The sequence below is a fragment of the Otolemur garnettii genome, unplaced genomic scaffold, assembly GCF_000181295.1.
Source record: "Otolemur garnettii isolate 467f Iridium unplaced genomic scaffold, OtoGar3 scaffold00052, whole genome shotgun sequence".
Taxonomy (NCBI): domain Eukaryota; kingdom Metazoa; phylum Chordata; class Mammalia; order Primates; family Galagidae; genus Otolemur; species Otolemur garnettii.
This window is the reverse complement of record NW_003852447.1, coordinates 358,236-375,930: the sequence shown is the minus strand read 5'-3', so window position 1 is coordinate 375,930 and position 17,695 is coordinate 358,236. Positions and strand designations below refer to the sequence as shown.

The following is a 17,695-nucleotide window of genomic DNA, read 5'->3' as shown; positions in this document are numbered from 1 at the left end:
GAAGCATTGCTCTCTGGTTTCCTCATCCCTGTTGAATTTTACTTCTTCATAAACGCTTTCAAACAAGTAGAACACTTAACCTATCAGCATCTCACAAGGATTTCATGAAGATTAATTTTTAAACCTGTGCAGATTAAGTTATTTTTAAATTGACATGAAGAAAGGCTTCTAAGCCACTAAATAAAGTGAAATGTGATCCTTCTGTATTGGGGGTTCCTTAATCAGGATACTTATCACTTCAAAGTGACATCTTTACTGCTACTCGTAAGTAATCTCCAGATATATTAGTCTTAGAAAAAGTTCTAATCCCTACAAAAATTGGCTGGGTGCAATGGCTCATGCCTGTAATCCTAACACTCTGAGAAGCCAGGGTGGGAGGATCCCTTGAGTTCAGGAGTTTGAGATCAGCCTAAGCAAGAATGAGACCCCATCTCTACTAAAAATCGAAAAACTAGCAGGGCACTGTGGCAGGTGTCTGTAGTACCAGCAAGTCAGGAGGCTGAAACAAGAGGATCACCTGAGCCCAGGAGTTGGATGATGCAGCGAGCTATGTGACACCACTGCACTCTAGCTGGGGCAACAGAGGCAGACTCCTGTCTCCAAAAAAGAAAGAAGGAAAATTGTTGATTTCTTGGATTTCCCTGTCTTTCCAAAACAAAACAGTGCAGGCCACAGAACAGGTTAAACATAGACACAAGATCTTTCCACAGATGCTTTGCCCTCTTGGGGCAGCCAAGCAAGATCTTTATAAAGACCAGGAAACCACAGCACGAGCCACATTTCTCTCCATCTAAATACTGTGGTTATTGTGGATGGAAAACAAGCCAATACGGTTCTGTGACAGGATGTCCTCGGCGTCCTACTTGGGAAAATTCTTCTAGTTGGCAAATAGCTCTTGCCTTCCTGGCTGCCTGCTTTCTTATAATGACAGGATCAGAGAGGGACAAGTAGCTTTGCAGGTCAATGGTTATTGTGTAAAACAAGTTTAAGTAATTTCTCCATAAAATTCTGGCCAAACCTTACTATGGCATGTCATATGTGAATCCTTCTCAATTCAGTAACTATCTTTTCTCTAGAAGTGCGAGTCCCTCGTAGCACTCAGCAGCTTGCAGGCAGCTATGTTGTTCATCACTGAAAGCGTTTTACAAGGATCAGACAACCAACATGGCATTGTGGGGAGATCGTGAATGAATCGGGCAAGGAGATGGGACTTGATGACCTCCATGGGCTCTTTTAACACCAAAAGTCCAGTTTCTCAACTTTGTAACTATTTCTACATTCATGACTGGTAAATATAAATATACAATTGTAACATAAGTCTTACCTAAGTTCATTACAGGAAAAGTCGTAGATGACCTGGTCATTCAACAACTAAACAGTTATGCTCCTTAATTGGCCTAGACAAAAAAAGTTTGAATAAGTACTCATCTAAGACTTTCATTAAGGAAAAAAAAAAGTCACATGTTTTACTCTTAGAAGAACTGATATTCAATTTCCTTCTTAGCTTCAGAAATGGGTTTATTAAGATTTTCAATCATTTTTTGGTTTCATGGAATATCCCCATTGATTTGTTTTCTGTTTGTTTTCAGATTCTAGATTTGATCATTATTTCCTTTTTCATTCTTTTTTTAGCTTTATTGGTCATCCTTTGCTATTTTCTTGGGTTGAATGCAAAATTCATTTCTTTTAAATTCTTTCTCCACTTACACTTAAAACAGCATATTTCTGTGTAATAATCCTTTTTCCTATCATACAAGTTTTGACATATAGCTCTTTTATTGTTCAGTTCTAGATATAAATTTCATTGAAATTTCTTAATTCATGAGTAAATCCAGCCTGATTGCTTTCCCAACAGTGGTATAAGAAGGATTGAAGAGTAAGTCTAAGTTCTATTATCACTGTTTCTAAACAAATGTTGGTCATAAAGTACCCCAACCTGAAAAAAACTTTCATTGGCACTGATCTATATAATTTATGTGATTACTGCTAAGTTTTAGTCACATGTATATAACCCCCCACCTTTTGTTTCTTTTTTTTTGAGATAGATGCTCACTCTGTTGCCCAGGCTAGAGTGCAGTGGCATTAGCCTAGCTCACAGCAACCTCAAACTCCTGAGTTCAAGCCATCCTCCTGCCTCAGCCTCCCAAGTAGCTGGGACTACCAGCACCCACCACAACACTCAGCTGATTTCCCTATTTGTTTAATACAGACAGGGTCTCGCTCTTGTTCAGGCTGGTCTTTACTCCTGAGTTTAAGCAATCCAACTGCCTCTGCCTCCCAGAGTGCTAGATTACAAGCGCGAGCCACTGCACTCAGACTAACTTTCTGATTAGTATTTTTATAACCTTTTAATAAACATCATGTTCTACAAGGAACTTAATTCAGAAAACTCCCAGTTTCTGAATCTGGCCCCAACATACAAGATCCTAGCACTCTGGGAGGCTGAGATAGGTGGATCATCCGAACTCAGAAGTTCAAGACCGGCCTGAGACAAGTGACACCCCATCTCTAAAAAAGAGCCAGGAGTTGTGGGGGATGCCTCTTGTCCCAGCTACTTGGGAGGCTGAGGCAAGAGGATCACCTGAGCCCACGAGTTTGAGGTTGCTATGAGCTAGGACACCACAGCTCTCTACTGAGGGCAACAAAGTGAGAGTCTGTCTCAATAAAAGGTTAAGTTTATAAAATCTTTTGAATAAACCATTTACACGCCTTTGGAGCCTCAGTTTGTGTTTTTAGTGCCTGTGGTACTATATGTACCCTGGTATTTAAATAGCAGTTTCAAAATAAACAATAATAGTAGAATAATTACTAAAATAAAGGAACAGTTTTGGCCGGACACAGTGGCTCACGCCTGTAATCCTAGCACTCTGGAAGGCTGAGAAGGCTGGATCACCTTGACCTACAGGTTCAAGAACAGCCAGAGCCACAGCGAGACCTCGTCTCTCTGAAAAACTAGCCAGGTATTGTGGCGGGCTTCTATAATCCCAGCTACTCGGGAGGCTGAGGCAAGAGAATCTCTTGTGCCCAAGAGTTGGAGGTTGCTCTGAGCTATGATGCCAGGGCACCGTACCGAGGATGACAAAGTGAGACACTGTCTCAAAAAAATAAAAAAAAAACAGTTCTGTCAATCTATGTGATGATCACTCAATAGGTTTTGTGATTAAATTGTCCTTTTTTATTGTGATAAAATACACATAAAATTTACTATATTAACCTTTTTATAAGTATACAGTTAAAGTGGTATTAACTAAATTTATTAAGTATATTCATACAGCATAGATTGCGATTAATTTTAAACCAATAAGAACAGATACTACACTTAATCTTAGCCAAAAGGCCAAGAAGTGATATGTGATTAAATTTTAGAACAGCAACACAGAGTGTGAACTTTGAGATGCAAATTTTTTGTAAGTGCAAATTTTAGTTCACACATGGAATCTTTAACTGAATCTGAACATCTTTATGACTGAATTTGTCTTCTCCAACTGCTGTTTAAAACTAAAGGACTAACCAAGAAAATAAATCATTGCATCAGTACAATGTAGATGTTTTTTCCTGCTATGAAATTTTAGATAAGGTTAATCAAAACCCCAAATATTGGCTAAAGTCTAAATCAGGCTTGAACAAAGCATGGTGAAACGCTAAGCTTTAAAATAACTCCTTTAAAATAAGCACACGGAAATGGTAGATAAGGTTATGAACTAGGCAACAACAAAAAAATAACAAAATAGTCACTTACATAGAAAAAAGAATCAAATTTAAGAGAAAAGCAACAAAATATATTGGTCAATATAATCCATAAATAGGGAAGAAAAAAATCTATAGATTTATTTAGTAATATAGCTTATCTAGTAATATAGCTTCACTGTTGCATACCTGACAATTGCTACATTCGCCAGATAATAATACATTAATCTTAGACCAGCTGTTATTTCAACTAGTAAAAGAAGATTAAAAAGCAAAAATGATTAAATTAGGGTGGTCCCTGTGGCTCAAAGGAGTAGGGTGCCAGCCCCATATGCCAGAGGTGGTGGGTTCAAACCCAGCCCTGGCCAAAAACTGCCCCCCAAAAAGATTAAATTATTAAAAAGCAAAAAAGAAAAACATCTGTAGTATTAATTGATAAAATGCTCAGGATGAATACAAATCAAACATATAAAAGCTTGAAAGACTTGGAAGGCCAAGGCGGGTAGATTGCCTGAGCTCAGAGGTTTGAGACCAGCCTGAGCCAGAGCGAGACCCCTGCCTCTAAAAATAGCCAAGCGTTGTGGCAGGTGCCTGTAGTCCCAGGTACTCGGGAGGCTAAGGAAAGAGAACTGCTTGAGCCCAAGAGTTTGAGGTTGCTATGAGCTATGATGCCACCAGGGGTGACAAAGTGAGACTCTGTCGCAAAAAAAAGAGAAGCACAAAAAGTATAGATGCACGTATATTGGAGACATGGAAGATGAAAATAAAAATGTAAAGTTAGTGTTAGAAAATACTCATCTGTCAACATCATTTGAAAAATAACCAAATACCATGTTCATTTAAAATAACAGCAAGTACAATAAGCCATATACTTAATTTGCAACATCAGTAGAGAATATGATGTTTGGGGTCTATGTGACCCCAAACACCACATGCAGTAGAACTAGAGACCCCCCTCCAACACATCTTTTCAACTGTGCCCTTGTATCACTGATATATAGTATACAGTGTTACCAGGGCAAAGAGTTTGGATTTCCTCTAGACAAGGAAAGTGACAGGATCAGATTTTTATTTCCAAAATAGCCCCTTTCTTAGTGTGGAAAGTGAGCTGGAGAGAGGAATACAGGATGGTGGGGAAGCAGACTGGCAAGGGGGCGATTTTAAATGGGTGAGGTACACTGCGGAATAGCAATAAGATGGTGAACGGTAGATTAGGGAGATACTAGACTGGGCAAACTGATCGGCCTTAGTTACTGAAGCTGTTCAGAAGAATAGGAGTTGAAAATGATTCTCTAGTTACTGGCCTGAACTGGATAACCAGGTATAATCATTAGACACAGTCTTTGAGTTAGGGAATATGAGAGGGAAGTTATCAGGGGAACTAGATAAACGTTAGCTGAATTTTGGAATCAGCCAAAGACAGAATAAATTTATCTTGTTATGCCAAAATATAATTGTACATAGATGAGGTCTAGGGTCATTTTTAGAGATTATGCCAACATAAGTGGTAGGTTCAATAATAAGTTCCAAAGTAGTTGTGGATAATATTCTAAAGCCTCTCAGTGCTGCAAATGTAGCAAATGTAGCAAATATTTTTACCCACCCTAAGTTCTTTAAGAGGGTGCTATGGTCTACATGTTTGGACCCCTCGAAATTCCTGTTGAAATCTAATCTCCAAAGTAGTATTAAGACGTGGGGCCTTGGCCCAGCGAGGAGGCTCATGCCCGTAATCCTGACACTCTGGAAGGCCAAGGCAGGAAGACCCCTTGAACTCAGGAGTTCTAAAGCAGTCTGAACAAGAGCAAGATCCCATCTCCACTAAAATACACAGAAAAATTAGCGTGGTGTTGGGGTGAGCGTCTGTAGTCCCAGCTACTTGGGAGGCTAAGGCAGGATCGTTTGAGCCTAGAGTTTGAGGTTGCCACGAGCTAGGCTGAGGCCATGGCATTCGGAGTGACAGAGTAAGATTCTGTCTGAAAAAAAAAAGGTGAGGGCTTTGCCCTCGTGAGTGGACCAGTGACTGGGTGAGCTTGTTCACGTCCCTCCCTTCTTCCAGGTGAGGACACACAGAAGGTGCCATCCATGAAGCAGAGAGCCATCACCAGACCCTGAGGCTACTGGCACCTTCCTCTGGGACTTCCCTGCGCCCAGAACTGTGAGAAACGCATTTCTGTTATTTATAAGTCACCCAGTCTGAGGCATTTTGTTCTAGCAGCTCCAATGGCCTAAGACCAGGGCCAAACATTTTTTCACAGTCTGTCTAAATAGCTAACCACTGAGAAGTACCTAAGTTATACACAAAAATGAGAATGGGCCTCGAATGATAGCTGTAATTCCCGCACTTGGGAAGGTCAAGGAGAGAGGGACCAGGACTTGCTTGGGACCAGGACTTCAAGATTGGTCTGGGCAACACAGAAAAACCCAGTGTCTACCAAAGACAAAATGTTTTCAAGACAGCCAGGCATAGTTGTGCACCTGTAACCCTAACTACTTTGGGAAGTTGAGGTAGGAGGACTGCTACGATCACACCACTGCCACTTGACCCTGGGCAACAGAGCAAAATGCTTTTAATTGATAAACTAAAAGGACATGATAAGACATTTGCTCAACCCTATCCCTAAAAACACATTAGGCTACTATGTTAGCGCCTTCACCTATAAATTATTTAGAAGTAGAGGACAATGTAGGGCTAAGTACCACCTCATCAACATAGCATTCTTCTTTTTATTTTTTGAAACGGTCTCAATCTGTCACCCTTGGTAGAGTGCTGTGGCATCACAGCTCACAGCAACCTCAAACTCTTAAACTCAAGCAATCCTCTTGCCTCTGCCTCTCAAGTAGCTGGGACTACAGGTGCCCACCACATGCCTGATTAGTTTTCTATTTTTAGTAGAGATGGGGTATCTCTCTTGCTCAAACTGGTTTCAAATTCCTGAGCAAGATTCAAAAGCAATCCACCTACCTCGGCCTCCCAAAGTGCTAGGATTATAGGCACGAGCCACATTCTTGATGTACGTAACTCAAGGGCCCTGATAAATCAATCAGGTATCATCATCGCATGATCTTTCCTCTATTCAAAACATGTGAAGTCCAAAACAAACTTATCCTACAGAAAACATGAATAATTATTTTGTAGGTGATGAAAAGGCTCTAAAACTGACAGTGGTAACAGTTACACAACTCCATGAAAATATATACGGTATCGTCAATTATACCTCAAAAAAGCTGGTATTTTAAAAATGAGTAACTTTTACTCTCCTGTTAGATTTTAGATGCACTAATTTTCCATTAGCCTTCTCAGGCTTTAATAGATTTCAAAAATACGCAGAAAAGCAGAGAAAGTGTATTTTATTGGCATTTAGGCCTAGCACAATCCAATTCAAATAAAACAGAACAAAGCAATTTATTTAAACTAATTGAATAAAACGTATAAACCATTTTTCATAAGTTTATGTTTTGCCATCATCTGATTGTGTTCATGCAAATACAATCATCAAAACTATCCTTCTAAGAATATATAAAAGCACCACCTTTTATCTGCAGTACTTGATACATAAATTTCATTGTCAAAACACATCTGGCTTTAGCAATGTAAACATATTTGCTATAAGTAAACTTTAAATGGCAACAGTGAATGATCCTAATGAATAAATCAAAATATAACTGAGCTTCACCGTGTTACATAATTAAACAACCTTATAATACTGTTTCAATATGAACCCCAACTTAATAAATTTCACAAAAAGGAAGCAGAAACAAAATGTGTAAACTCTCGAAGTAGTGTTAAAATACTGAAGGATACAATGTAAAATTTACCTCAGAAAAACAAGGGGAAACCATCAAACCATGAAGCGAAAGCCAAATGTGGTTTGTAGTTACAATGGTCTCTCTACCTGAAGGCTTCCTCCTCCCCGGGCACTCACTCTGCACGCTGACCAAATGATTCATTGGCTATGGCCCTTTAAAACAAATTTCCTGTTTAGTCACATAAGTTGGGTACTTTGTAGAAATTTCACATTTATTGTCAGTTGTGGAATCATTACCTCCAAGTTTTTTGTCTTTAAACTGTTTTTCCAAATAACCAAAAACATTAAATTATCTTCATAAAAATTACCATTATAAAGTCCAATAATTCCTAAACAAATCATAGAAAAATAAAACTGCCTTAACAGAGTAAGTACAGAAAAAGTGTATATGTAAGTGCTGAAAATCAAAAAAAAAGGAGTAAACAAAATGTTCACATTTATCATTGCTCTTTTTTTTTCCTTTACTTTCTGGCTAAAGTTAAGAAACGAGTTTTTAAAAGGTCACCACGAACATTCAGTGCTACTTTGGGTTTGTCTGCATATACACTGAGATATTGAGAGTACAAAGCAGACTTTATTTTTACTTTTAAACATAATTCAGTTATAAAGACCTCAAATTTCTAAAACTGGTTATAATACTGTGGCAAGCAAAACAAATTTGTTCTTATTGCTCTCATTATATTCCAGCTTAACCTGCAAACGTGAATGTTTTTCAATATGTTGTCTCAAACCATACTAAAATAAAATAAAGTCTAGAGAGAGATCCCTGTTGGTTTCCACAGATATATTGAAAAAGGGAAAATAAGAAACTGGACTATTATTTCATCTTCTTAAATGTCCTTCACATGTTTAGCTCTTCAAGCAGCACTTGACACAGCAAGTTTCTTCAAGTGATCCATGAACACTTGTAAACTGACATCATCCGTGAGAATCGGTGCTCCAGATTCCTAAGGAAAAGAAAGACGATAGCTACAATTAAACTCAGCCTTGGAATGTTTAAGCAAATGTTCAAAATGGACAAGGAAACCATTTTAAGTAAAGTAATGCTTATGCTCCTGTTGACTGAAGAATCTAACTGGTCTTTGTCCCCGACTTCTGGGAGGGAGAATCTACAGCCCGCAATTCTCTAAGTCACATCATTCATGGGCTGATGGGACTACACCTACGTTAAGGCTATGTGATGCACTGACTCAGGATGGGGGCCACCAGAAAGGCCCACAACGGGGTCATCTGAGGGCTGGAGCTGAGGGACAGCCTGACCTCCAGACCCTTTCTCCCTGGCAATTTTTTTTTTTCTCCCTGGCATTTTAACAGAAAAGCCAGCTGGAAGGAAACACACTCATAATATCATTTTTTAAACGATATATGCTTATCAGTTTTTCAAGTCAATTTAATTCATTACTGTCAGGTCCAGATAATTACTGAGAGTTAGGAGAAATTCCTAATATCCATTCAATAAAAAATGTGTTGACAGAATGACCTTTATAACCTAATCCATTAACGGTGAAATTTTACTAAACTAATGGAAAGTATTTCTAGCATTTATATCCGAATTTTTCATTTTTCTTCTGATATTCAATTTATTTATTAATAAATACGAAAAGTCTATAACAAGAAATTAAGTAATTTTCAGAGGCGATCACCAAGTTAGTGGCAAATGTGAGGTAAGAATTTATAGCTCCTGTGGGTCCAGCCTGGCACAGCAGGGACATGCCATGACCTCTCCTGAATAAAGGAAAATCAATTTTTAAGGTCAATCCATAAGAACCTGAAAAACTTGACAACGAAGGGAGACAAAAGCACTGACTACCCATATGACTTGGTTTTTTAGTTTGTTTGTTTGTTGTTTTTTTTCTTTTTTAAGAAACAGCATCTCTTAAAAAAAAAACCCAATAGGGTGATCATAGCTTACATAGCTCACTGCAGCCTCAAACTCCTGGGCTCAAGCAATCTTCCTGCTTCAGCCTTCCATTAGCTAGGATTACAGGCATACCACCATGCACATTTAATTTAAAATATATGTGTGTGTGTGTGTGTGTGTGTGTGTAGAAACGGGGTCGTGTTACATTGCTGGTCACAAATTCCTGGCCTCAACAAATACTGCCTTGGCCTCCCAAAGTGCCGGGTTTACAGATGTGAGCCACGGAGCCCGGCCCCCATATGACTTTGAAGAAAGAAGTTACTTGACCTGTGTCTTACTTTTCTCATCTGTAAAATAAGGATAATAACAAAATCTATCTTCCACGGTTGTTACCATGATTTACATGAGCTACATTGTATAAAGCAAATAGGACAATCCCAGAAACACAACACATTTTAGCTATTTTTATTATTCCTTCTTTTGAAAACCCTATTATAATACTGAACTACTTCTCTTCATTATTCTACGTTCACAGTTAACTCAGAGAAGCACAGGTCTCAAAATGTGACCTAAACCAGTAACAACCTGATGGTTCTTGCTCTCTAATTCCTGTAACTATGCTTAATTTTTTTTTTCATTTTATACCTGTTTTCTACTTCAAGTCACTCAATCGCAGATCTTTTTTTCCTAGTCGTGGATTTTCTAATTTATATACTTCAGAATTTTTACATTTGAAATTATAAATACTAAACCTCAACTCAATTTTATCAAAAATTAGCAGTTGGTTGATTTTAATTTTTCAAATGGGCCCCTTTTCCAATTACAATATTTGAAGATCAAGCAGAATGGTACAGGCTTTACATGACTTAGCATTTGAGACTCAACAGCAACAGAGGCTCCGGGAGTGCACAGCAGCTGTGTGGCAGTGGTGCCCTCTTCAGGCCATTCATGGGTAATACTTATCACTGGGTATTTGGAATTCTGACAAACTCTGAAGATCCTAGATTCCATTAATATTTAGTAAAACGCTTGGCTGCTAAAGTTAATTCCCTAAATTGCAATCATCAAGTTAGCGTACTTATTAAAAATTCTCGTCTGGAGTCTGAAAGGCCTGGGTGAAACAGGCAACAAATCTGAATATTGCCACAGTTTAGCTATGCAACCTTAGGTAAGACCTACTGAACATATATGAGCTTCAATTTCCTCTTCTGAAAAATAAGGTTAATAGCACCCAACTGGTAGAAGCTGTTAAACAATTAAATGAGAACATATAAAAATCTTATCATGATGACCATGAAGCTATAGATCAATTTAGTAATTATTATGATTATGAAAATATTATTTCTCATAAAAATCAGGCATCAAGAAGACCTTAGGGGCCAGGCCCAGTGGCTCACACCTGTAAATCTAGACTCTGAGGCCAAGGCAGGTGGACTGCTTGCGTTCAAGAGTTCAAGACAAGCCTGAGCAAAGCAAGACCCCCCCCCTCTACTAAAAAGCAGAAAAACTTGCCAGGTGTTGTGGCAGATGCCTATAGTCCCGACTACTTGGGAGGCTGAGGGAACAGGACCACTCAAACCTAGGAGTTGGAGGTTGCTGTGAGCTATGACATGATAGCACTCTAACTTGGGTGACAGAGTGAGACTCTGTCTCAAAAAAAACAAAACGAAAACCTTAGGCTCTTGTTTATTCCTCTAATGCCCTTACTTCTAAGTAGTAATAGCTAAACTCCAAAGTTTAAAAATAGGTTTTCTTTCCCAAGTTAAGCATCTTATCTTTAGGGAGAAAATGTTTTTCCATTGTTAACAGTGAGAATGAACAGCTAATATTTCCTGAGTATTACTGTCCACATGAAGCACATACTGTTATTCAACTCTGTGGACAAGGAAGCAAAGGCAAAGAGAAGTTAAGTAATTTATACTCCCACTACCAGCCCTCCTCACTTCCACGATTACGTTAAAACTGCCTCACCTTTCAAAATTTGTAGACTTTGGATTCAAATTATTTATCTGTATCACAAAACCTCCTTAACTCCTAAGCACCAACACAGAACCCCCATACTCTAAAGTCTGCTCTCGCCCATCCAGATCTGCTCTACTCCACGGATGTTATGTTTAAGCTACTGTGGAAGTCAGAAATGAAAGTGACAATTATTGCCCTCACGTAATTTAAATCTAACAGAAGACATAAGGGCCACAGGAAATGGATGGGGAAAAGAGGTGTGATGGGATATTACATAAATCTGGTCAGGCAACCATAGGAAGGAAGGTGTTATGGTTTGAATGTTTGTCTCCTCCAAAACTCACACTGAAATTCTATCTCCAATGTAGCAGTACTGAGAGGAGGGGGTCTTTAAAACATAACTGGGTCATGAGGACTCTGCTCTCATGAATGGATTAACAGATTATCACAGGAGTGGGACCAGCAGCTTTATAAGAAGGAGACCTGAGCTGCTAGCATGCCCAGCCCTGTTACAGGTGATGCCCTGCACCAGCTCAGGAGTCTACAGAGAGTCCCCACAAGCAAGAAGGCCCTCACCAGACACAGCTCCTCGACCTCAGACTTCTCAGCCTCACAACTGTGAGAAATAAATTTATTTCCTTTGTAGTTACTTACTTTCGGGTATTCTATTCTAAGCAACCCAAAACAGAGTCTAGAAGAGTTTTATGGATTCAGTGACCCTTGAACTCAACCTTGAGGGACAGGTAGGATATGTCCAAGAACGTGCTCAGTGTATTCAGAGTGCAGAGAGAAGTCTAGTTTGGCTAAAAGAACTACATAATAGCTAAAGATAGAAAAAAACATTTGGGTCATGCCAGAAAGGAGTCTCAATAACAATATAAAGGGCTTATATATAATTCTACAAGAGATTATGGAAGATTTCAGAGCTAGCATTCAGGACTACTAAATTAGGGAGACTATTCTGGCCACTGCCAAAATAAGAGAAAAAAAATTGAAGCGCCAAGACCAGTTAGCAGGTAATTCCATGTCCATATGAAAAGTAAAGAGAATGTGACTTCAGTTAGTGACACAGAAAGAAGGGAAAGACAGGAAAATAGGGCAAAGCATTTGTGAGTAATGGGAGGCAGAAAGAAGAAACGGCAAAGGACTGAAGTCCTAAGCCTTGAGAAAAGTGAGGTCTTCTGTAAAAACAGGAAATTAGGAAGAAGATCGTGTTTGAAGAGAGGTCAAGTTGGGTCATTACACTTTATGAAATGTCTACAGGAAATTCAAGTGACATGCACCAGACAATTATAGAAACTCAAGTCCATAGTTCAAAGTGAAGCCAAACAAAAGACAGAGATTTGCCAGTCAGTCTTCGGATGAAAGCTGACGCCACCAAAGTGGAAGCAAAGAAACAGTGAATGCTGAGAAATCAGGACAAAGTTCTGAGATACTTCCACATTGAAAGAGGAGAGGCCTTAATTGCAGCTATGGCTTCATTTACCTTCTACCCAACCCGGACCCCAGAGTTAGTCAATTAACACCGCTCTGAATTAGTCTACCCTCTTTCTAATTTCTTTCTCATTTCTAGTCCTGAATTACCCCCCCTCCCCAGTCTCTCAGCTTTGATCCAGCGTCTGACCTACAGAGCATGGTTAAAGAGCACTATGGAAGCATGCTCTAGAAATTTTTAATAAATAAAGGGGCCCTCACTACTGCTGCAAAAGCCTTTTAGTCATTCACTGTTGATTTTTTATATTCCTTAAACCTGTTTTTCATCTTTTCCATTTTTCAGTCCTTAACCTAGCCTTTCTCACTCTTAAAATAATCTATTACTGAAAAGAAATGGCAATTATCCAATGTGAGCTTTCACTCCACCCCACAGGCTTCCTGTCTCCACCCTCTTCTCACCTTTTGCTTTTGCAGAAAGAAACACCCTGCCTCCTTCCCAAGCTTCATCCTCCTTAGTGCTTGTGATCATCCTATCTCCTGAGGATCTAAAACATCTGGTTTTTGTGTCTTCCCTACATTGGCTCCTTATACCTGATCTACAGGAAAATTCTGTGTTCTTATTCTAATGACAACCATCTACCTACCCTATCATTTATCCTCAGGCTAAATTTGCCAAAGAATCACTTACTGTAATAAGCTACACTTCACCACCAATTCTTTATGATCTATCTTACCCAACCACTATATTAAAACTACTTACAAAAGGCCACAAATGATGTAGTCATCTGGGCCAGCCCTCAAGTCCAAGCACTGTCCCTCCGTTAGCTCTCTGCTCTCCTCATGTAAACATTTACTGTGATGACTTTCAGTATCACTTTATACTGAACTACTTATTTCACATATATTCTGTATTCAAATTTCACAATCATCCCAATTATGTTGTAAAAGCTGCTTTCTCCCTCTCAGCCAAAATCCAGTCAGAATTTCAAATTTCTTCTAATCAAGTACCACGGAGTCTACTTTTGAAATATCTCCCAAATCTATTCCTTTCACCCTCTTGCCTTCATCCCCTCTCACTTGGATAACTTCAATTAATATAGTTTCAGGCTACAAAATGCTACAAATTAATCTTAGATCCAACTATACTATCTAAGACTGGAATTTCCCCCATGTCCAAAAACCTTCAAGGACTCTCAATTACTTCCCAAACAAAGACTCAACTTCTTGGTCCCATACTATTGTCTACCTAGAATTTCCTTCCTCATGCAACTTTCATTTACTGAAACAATAACCACTCTTTACAGTAAATATCCCTTTTATCTGAACTTTTCTCTAATCACACACCCCCGACCTGCTACCACGATGTGCCCTCATCCCTTCTTCCTCTTCTAGAAATCCCTGTAATACTTTGTATTTTTTTTTTTTTTGAAATAGAGTCTATGTCACGCTCAGTAGAGTGCTGTAGCATCACAGCTCACAGCAACCTCAAACTCTTGGACTTAAGCAATTCTCTTGCCTCAGCCTCCCAAGTACTGGGACTACAGGCACCTGCCACAGCACCTGGCTATTTCTGTTGTTGTTCTTGCAGTTGTCATTGTTGTTTAGCTGGCTCGGGCCGGGTTTGAACCCACCATCTTGGGTGTATGTGACCCAACATCCTACCCACCGACCTACAGGCACCATCCCTAGGTATGTATCTTATCTCTAATACTGGACTACAAGCTCTTCAGAGGCAGGGATGGTAACTGTGTGTCCTGAAGTACCAGTACAGATTCCTGTACATATAGGACACTCAACAAATCCTGATGTGGTATATTAAAAGGTAGGACTTGGGCGGCGCCGTAGCTCAGTGGGTAGGGTCACATACACCAAGGCTGGCAGGATCAAACCCGGCCCAAGCCACCTAAAATCAACAATGACAAGTGCAACAAAAAAACAGCTGGGCATTGAGGTGGGTCCCTGTAGTCCCAGCTACTTGGGAGGCTGAGGCAAGAGAATTGTTTAAGCCCAAAAGTTTGAAGTTGCTGTGACCTGTAATGCCACATTACTCTACCGAGGGGGACATAATAAGATTCTGCCTCAAAAAAAAAATAGATAAATAAAAATAAAATAAAAGGCAGGACTTATTCCAAATTAAGTTTTATCAGTACTGATTTGTAGGCTTCCCACTTCTGCTCAACTACAATCCCTGACCTCTCTTGGCTTTCTGTGACCTTTTGTGGTTGGGGGGGCCTACCATTAAGCTTCAGTTGTCATTTCCTGGCTTAGACACTTTATTGCTATTTGTCTCAGGGTGTGGCACTAATCTTGAAATAGGAAGGGGTTCTCTCTATTTGAAAGGATCACTTTTTTATTTTCTATGGTGCTACCAAATATTAATTCTGTTTTCTACTCTTATTCTTTCATGACTTTTGCAACCGAAATCATTACTAAATACATGTGAAAAATATAGCTTTCGCCAAAATAACAAACTACAATAAATACACAAAGAAATAACTTTTAAGAACTGCTATTTACACTTACCTGCCCCCAGGCATACATATTATTGTGAGTCTGTGAAGGGTTGACTTTTGAAAGCAGGAAACGGGCCTTAAAAGCAAAGAAGAAATAACATTATCATTACTATCAAAAATATATTTAGTTAATGTAAGTTCAATGAATACAATGTACCATCTAAAATAAATTTTATTTAATGTACTGGTAAAATTAATTTTATTAAATTAACTTTTTAAATTAGCTGAATTTTCAAACATTATAAATAAATAATAAATGGACCCTCTTCTCTCCAAATCATAACTTCATAATAATATTCATAATAACAAAGAAATAAGTCCAAAACTCGGCATACAAAAATTAGGTACATAACAATTATAACAAGGTATGAAAATACTAGTTACGTGGTTTGAAACATTATCAGAAATTTAAAAACCCCCAAAATGATAAAAATAAAAACTATGAAAATTGGCTCCATGCCCGTAGCACAGTGGTTATGGCACCAGCCACATACACCAAGGATAGAGAGAGTGGTGGGTTTGAACCTGGCCCGGGCCAGCTAAACAATGACAACTGCAACAAAAAAATGGCCAGGCGTTGTGGTAGGTGCCTATAGTCCCAGCTGCTTGGGAAACTGAGGCAAGATAACCTCTTGAGCCCAGGAGTTTGAGGTTGCTGTGAGCTATGACGCCACAGCACTCTACCAAGGGCGACGTAATAAGACTCTGCCTCAAAAAAAGAAAACATGAAAATCTATATGTAAATCTACATGTTCTTTTTCTTGAACAATGACTCTCAAACTTTTTTAGCCCAACATTTTACCCATCCACCCACTATAGCTTATCATCAAGAAAACAGTAACCAGAATAAAGGAGGAAAATGGCAGTTCATTCACATGGTCAGACATCAATGAGAGAACTAGTCAAATTTTTAATACATGCTGGAAGAACATAGGCAGTCATATCTTTTAAAATTTAATATTATACGAATCTTTTTCTACTCTCAAAGTAACTACTTTAAGACAACAGTAGAGAGCACTGGCCCTGGAGTGAGAACACCGGATTCAAATCCCAGATTCTCATTTACTGTCCCTGGCGGTAAGTAACCCAAGTCTCAGTTTTACTATCTATAAATGGAAATGGTGATTGAATTCTAATGAGGATCAAATGAGATAATGCATGTAAAACTACTTTGCAAACTCTCAATACATGACAGCTTCTATATAAATACAGTAAAACCTTAATAATAATTGCTATCATTTCTAAATAACAGTTATTAATATTTGCAACCGATTTTGCAATACTATGCTAAGAACTAGGGAATACAAAGCATGGTCTCTGCCTTCAAGAAGCAAGCAAAGGGCCCAGCGTGGTGGCTCATGCCTATAATCCTAGCATTCTGGGAGGCTGAGGCAGGTGGATTGCCTGAGCTCATGAGTTTGAGACCAGCCTGAGCTAGAGCCAGACCCCATCTCTAAAAATAGCTGGGCACTGTGGTGGGCGCCTGTAGTCCCAGCTACTCAGGAGGTGGAGGCAAGAGAATCACTTGGGCCTAAGAATTGAGGTTGCGGTTACAAAATGAGACTCTGTCTCAACAAAAAGAAAAAGAAAAGCAAGTGAAGCCAACTTGTAACAACTTATAATTAATGTTAACTAACAATTAACTCTGACAAGAATTACAAGGAAGAAATATAAGAAGTACCTTATGAGTATATGTTAAGGAGTCCTACCTTAGCCTTCTCAATGGTTCAAAGTGTCTACAATTATGTGAATCTACACATTATTTAATCTTCATAACCCTAAAATCCACAGAACCTTTTTCATCAAACCATGATGCTTTTTTATTACATGACAATTTACTTTCAAGGAAACTGGGCCTGGGTATGATGGTTCAAGCTTATAATCCCAGGACTTTGGGAGGCCAAGGTGACTGCCCAGAAGCTGGAGGTTATAGTGAGCTATGATGGTGCCACTGCACATAAGTGTGGGTAACACAATAAAACCCTGTTTCTTAAAAATAAAAAAATAAGGCTAGATACAGTGGCTCACACCTGTAATCCTAGCACTCTGGGAGGCTAAGGTAGGAGGATCCCTTGAACTCAGGAGCTGGGAGACCAGCCTGAGCAAAAGCAAGACCCTGTGTCTACTAAAAATAGAGAAAACTAGCTGGGTATTGTGATGGACACCTATAGTATCAGCTACTAGGGAGAATAAGGAAAGAGAATCACTTGAACCCAGGAGTTTGAGGTTGCTATGTGCTAGGCTGAGGGCACAGCACTCTAGCCTGGGACAACAGGGTGAGACTCTGTCTCAAAAATGTACATACAGACTCGGCGCCTGTGGCTCAAGTGGCTAAGGCACCAGCCACATACACCTAAGGTGGTGGGTTCGAATCCAGCCCGGGCCCACCAAACAACAAATCAAAGGTGAAGTAGTGAACACTCATCAGGGTT

The 17,695-nt window shown here is 39.2% G+C and overlaps 1 protein-coding gene and 1 pseudogene across 1 annotated transcript in view; both read right to left on the bottom strand.

The window, feature by feature from the left end:
* Positions 1–3,235: 3,235 nt before the first annotated feature.
* On the bottom strand, positions 3,236–3,349 carry LOC111726045 (annotated as a pseudogene).
* Positions 3,350–7,025: 3,676 nt separating this feature from the next.
* The window catches only part of SEC23A (Sec23 homolog A, coat complex II component), a 63,768-nt gene continuing 53,098 nt past the window's right edge, over positions 7,026–17,695 (bottom strand). Inside the window, exons 15-16 of the mRNA XM_012806437.2 lie at positions 15,274–15,339; positions 7,026–8,440 (exon numbers count right to left, since the gene is read on the bottom strand). Coding sequence (XP_012661891.1) covers positions 8,351–8,440; positions 15,274–15,339 — 156 coding nt within the window. The 3' untranslated portion in view covers positions 7,026–8,350. The remainder of the gene's footprint in view (positions 8,441–15,273; positions 15,340–17,695) is intronic.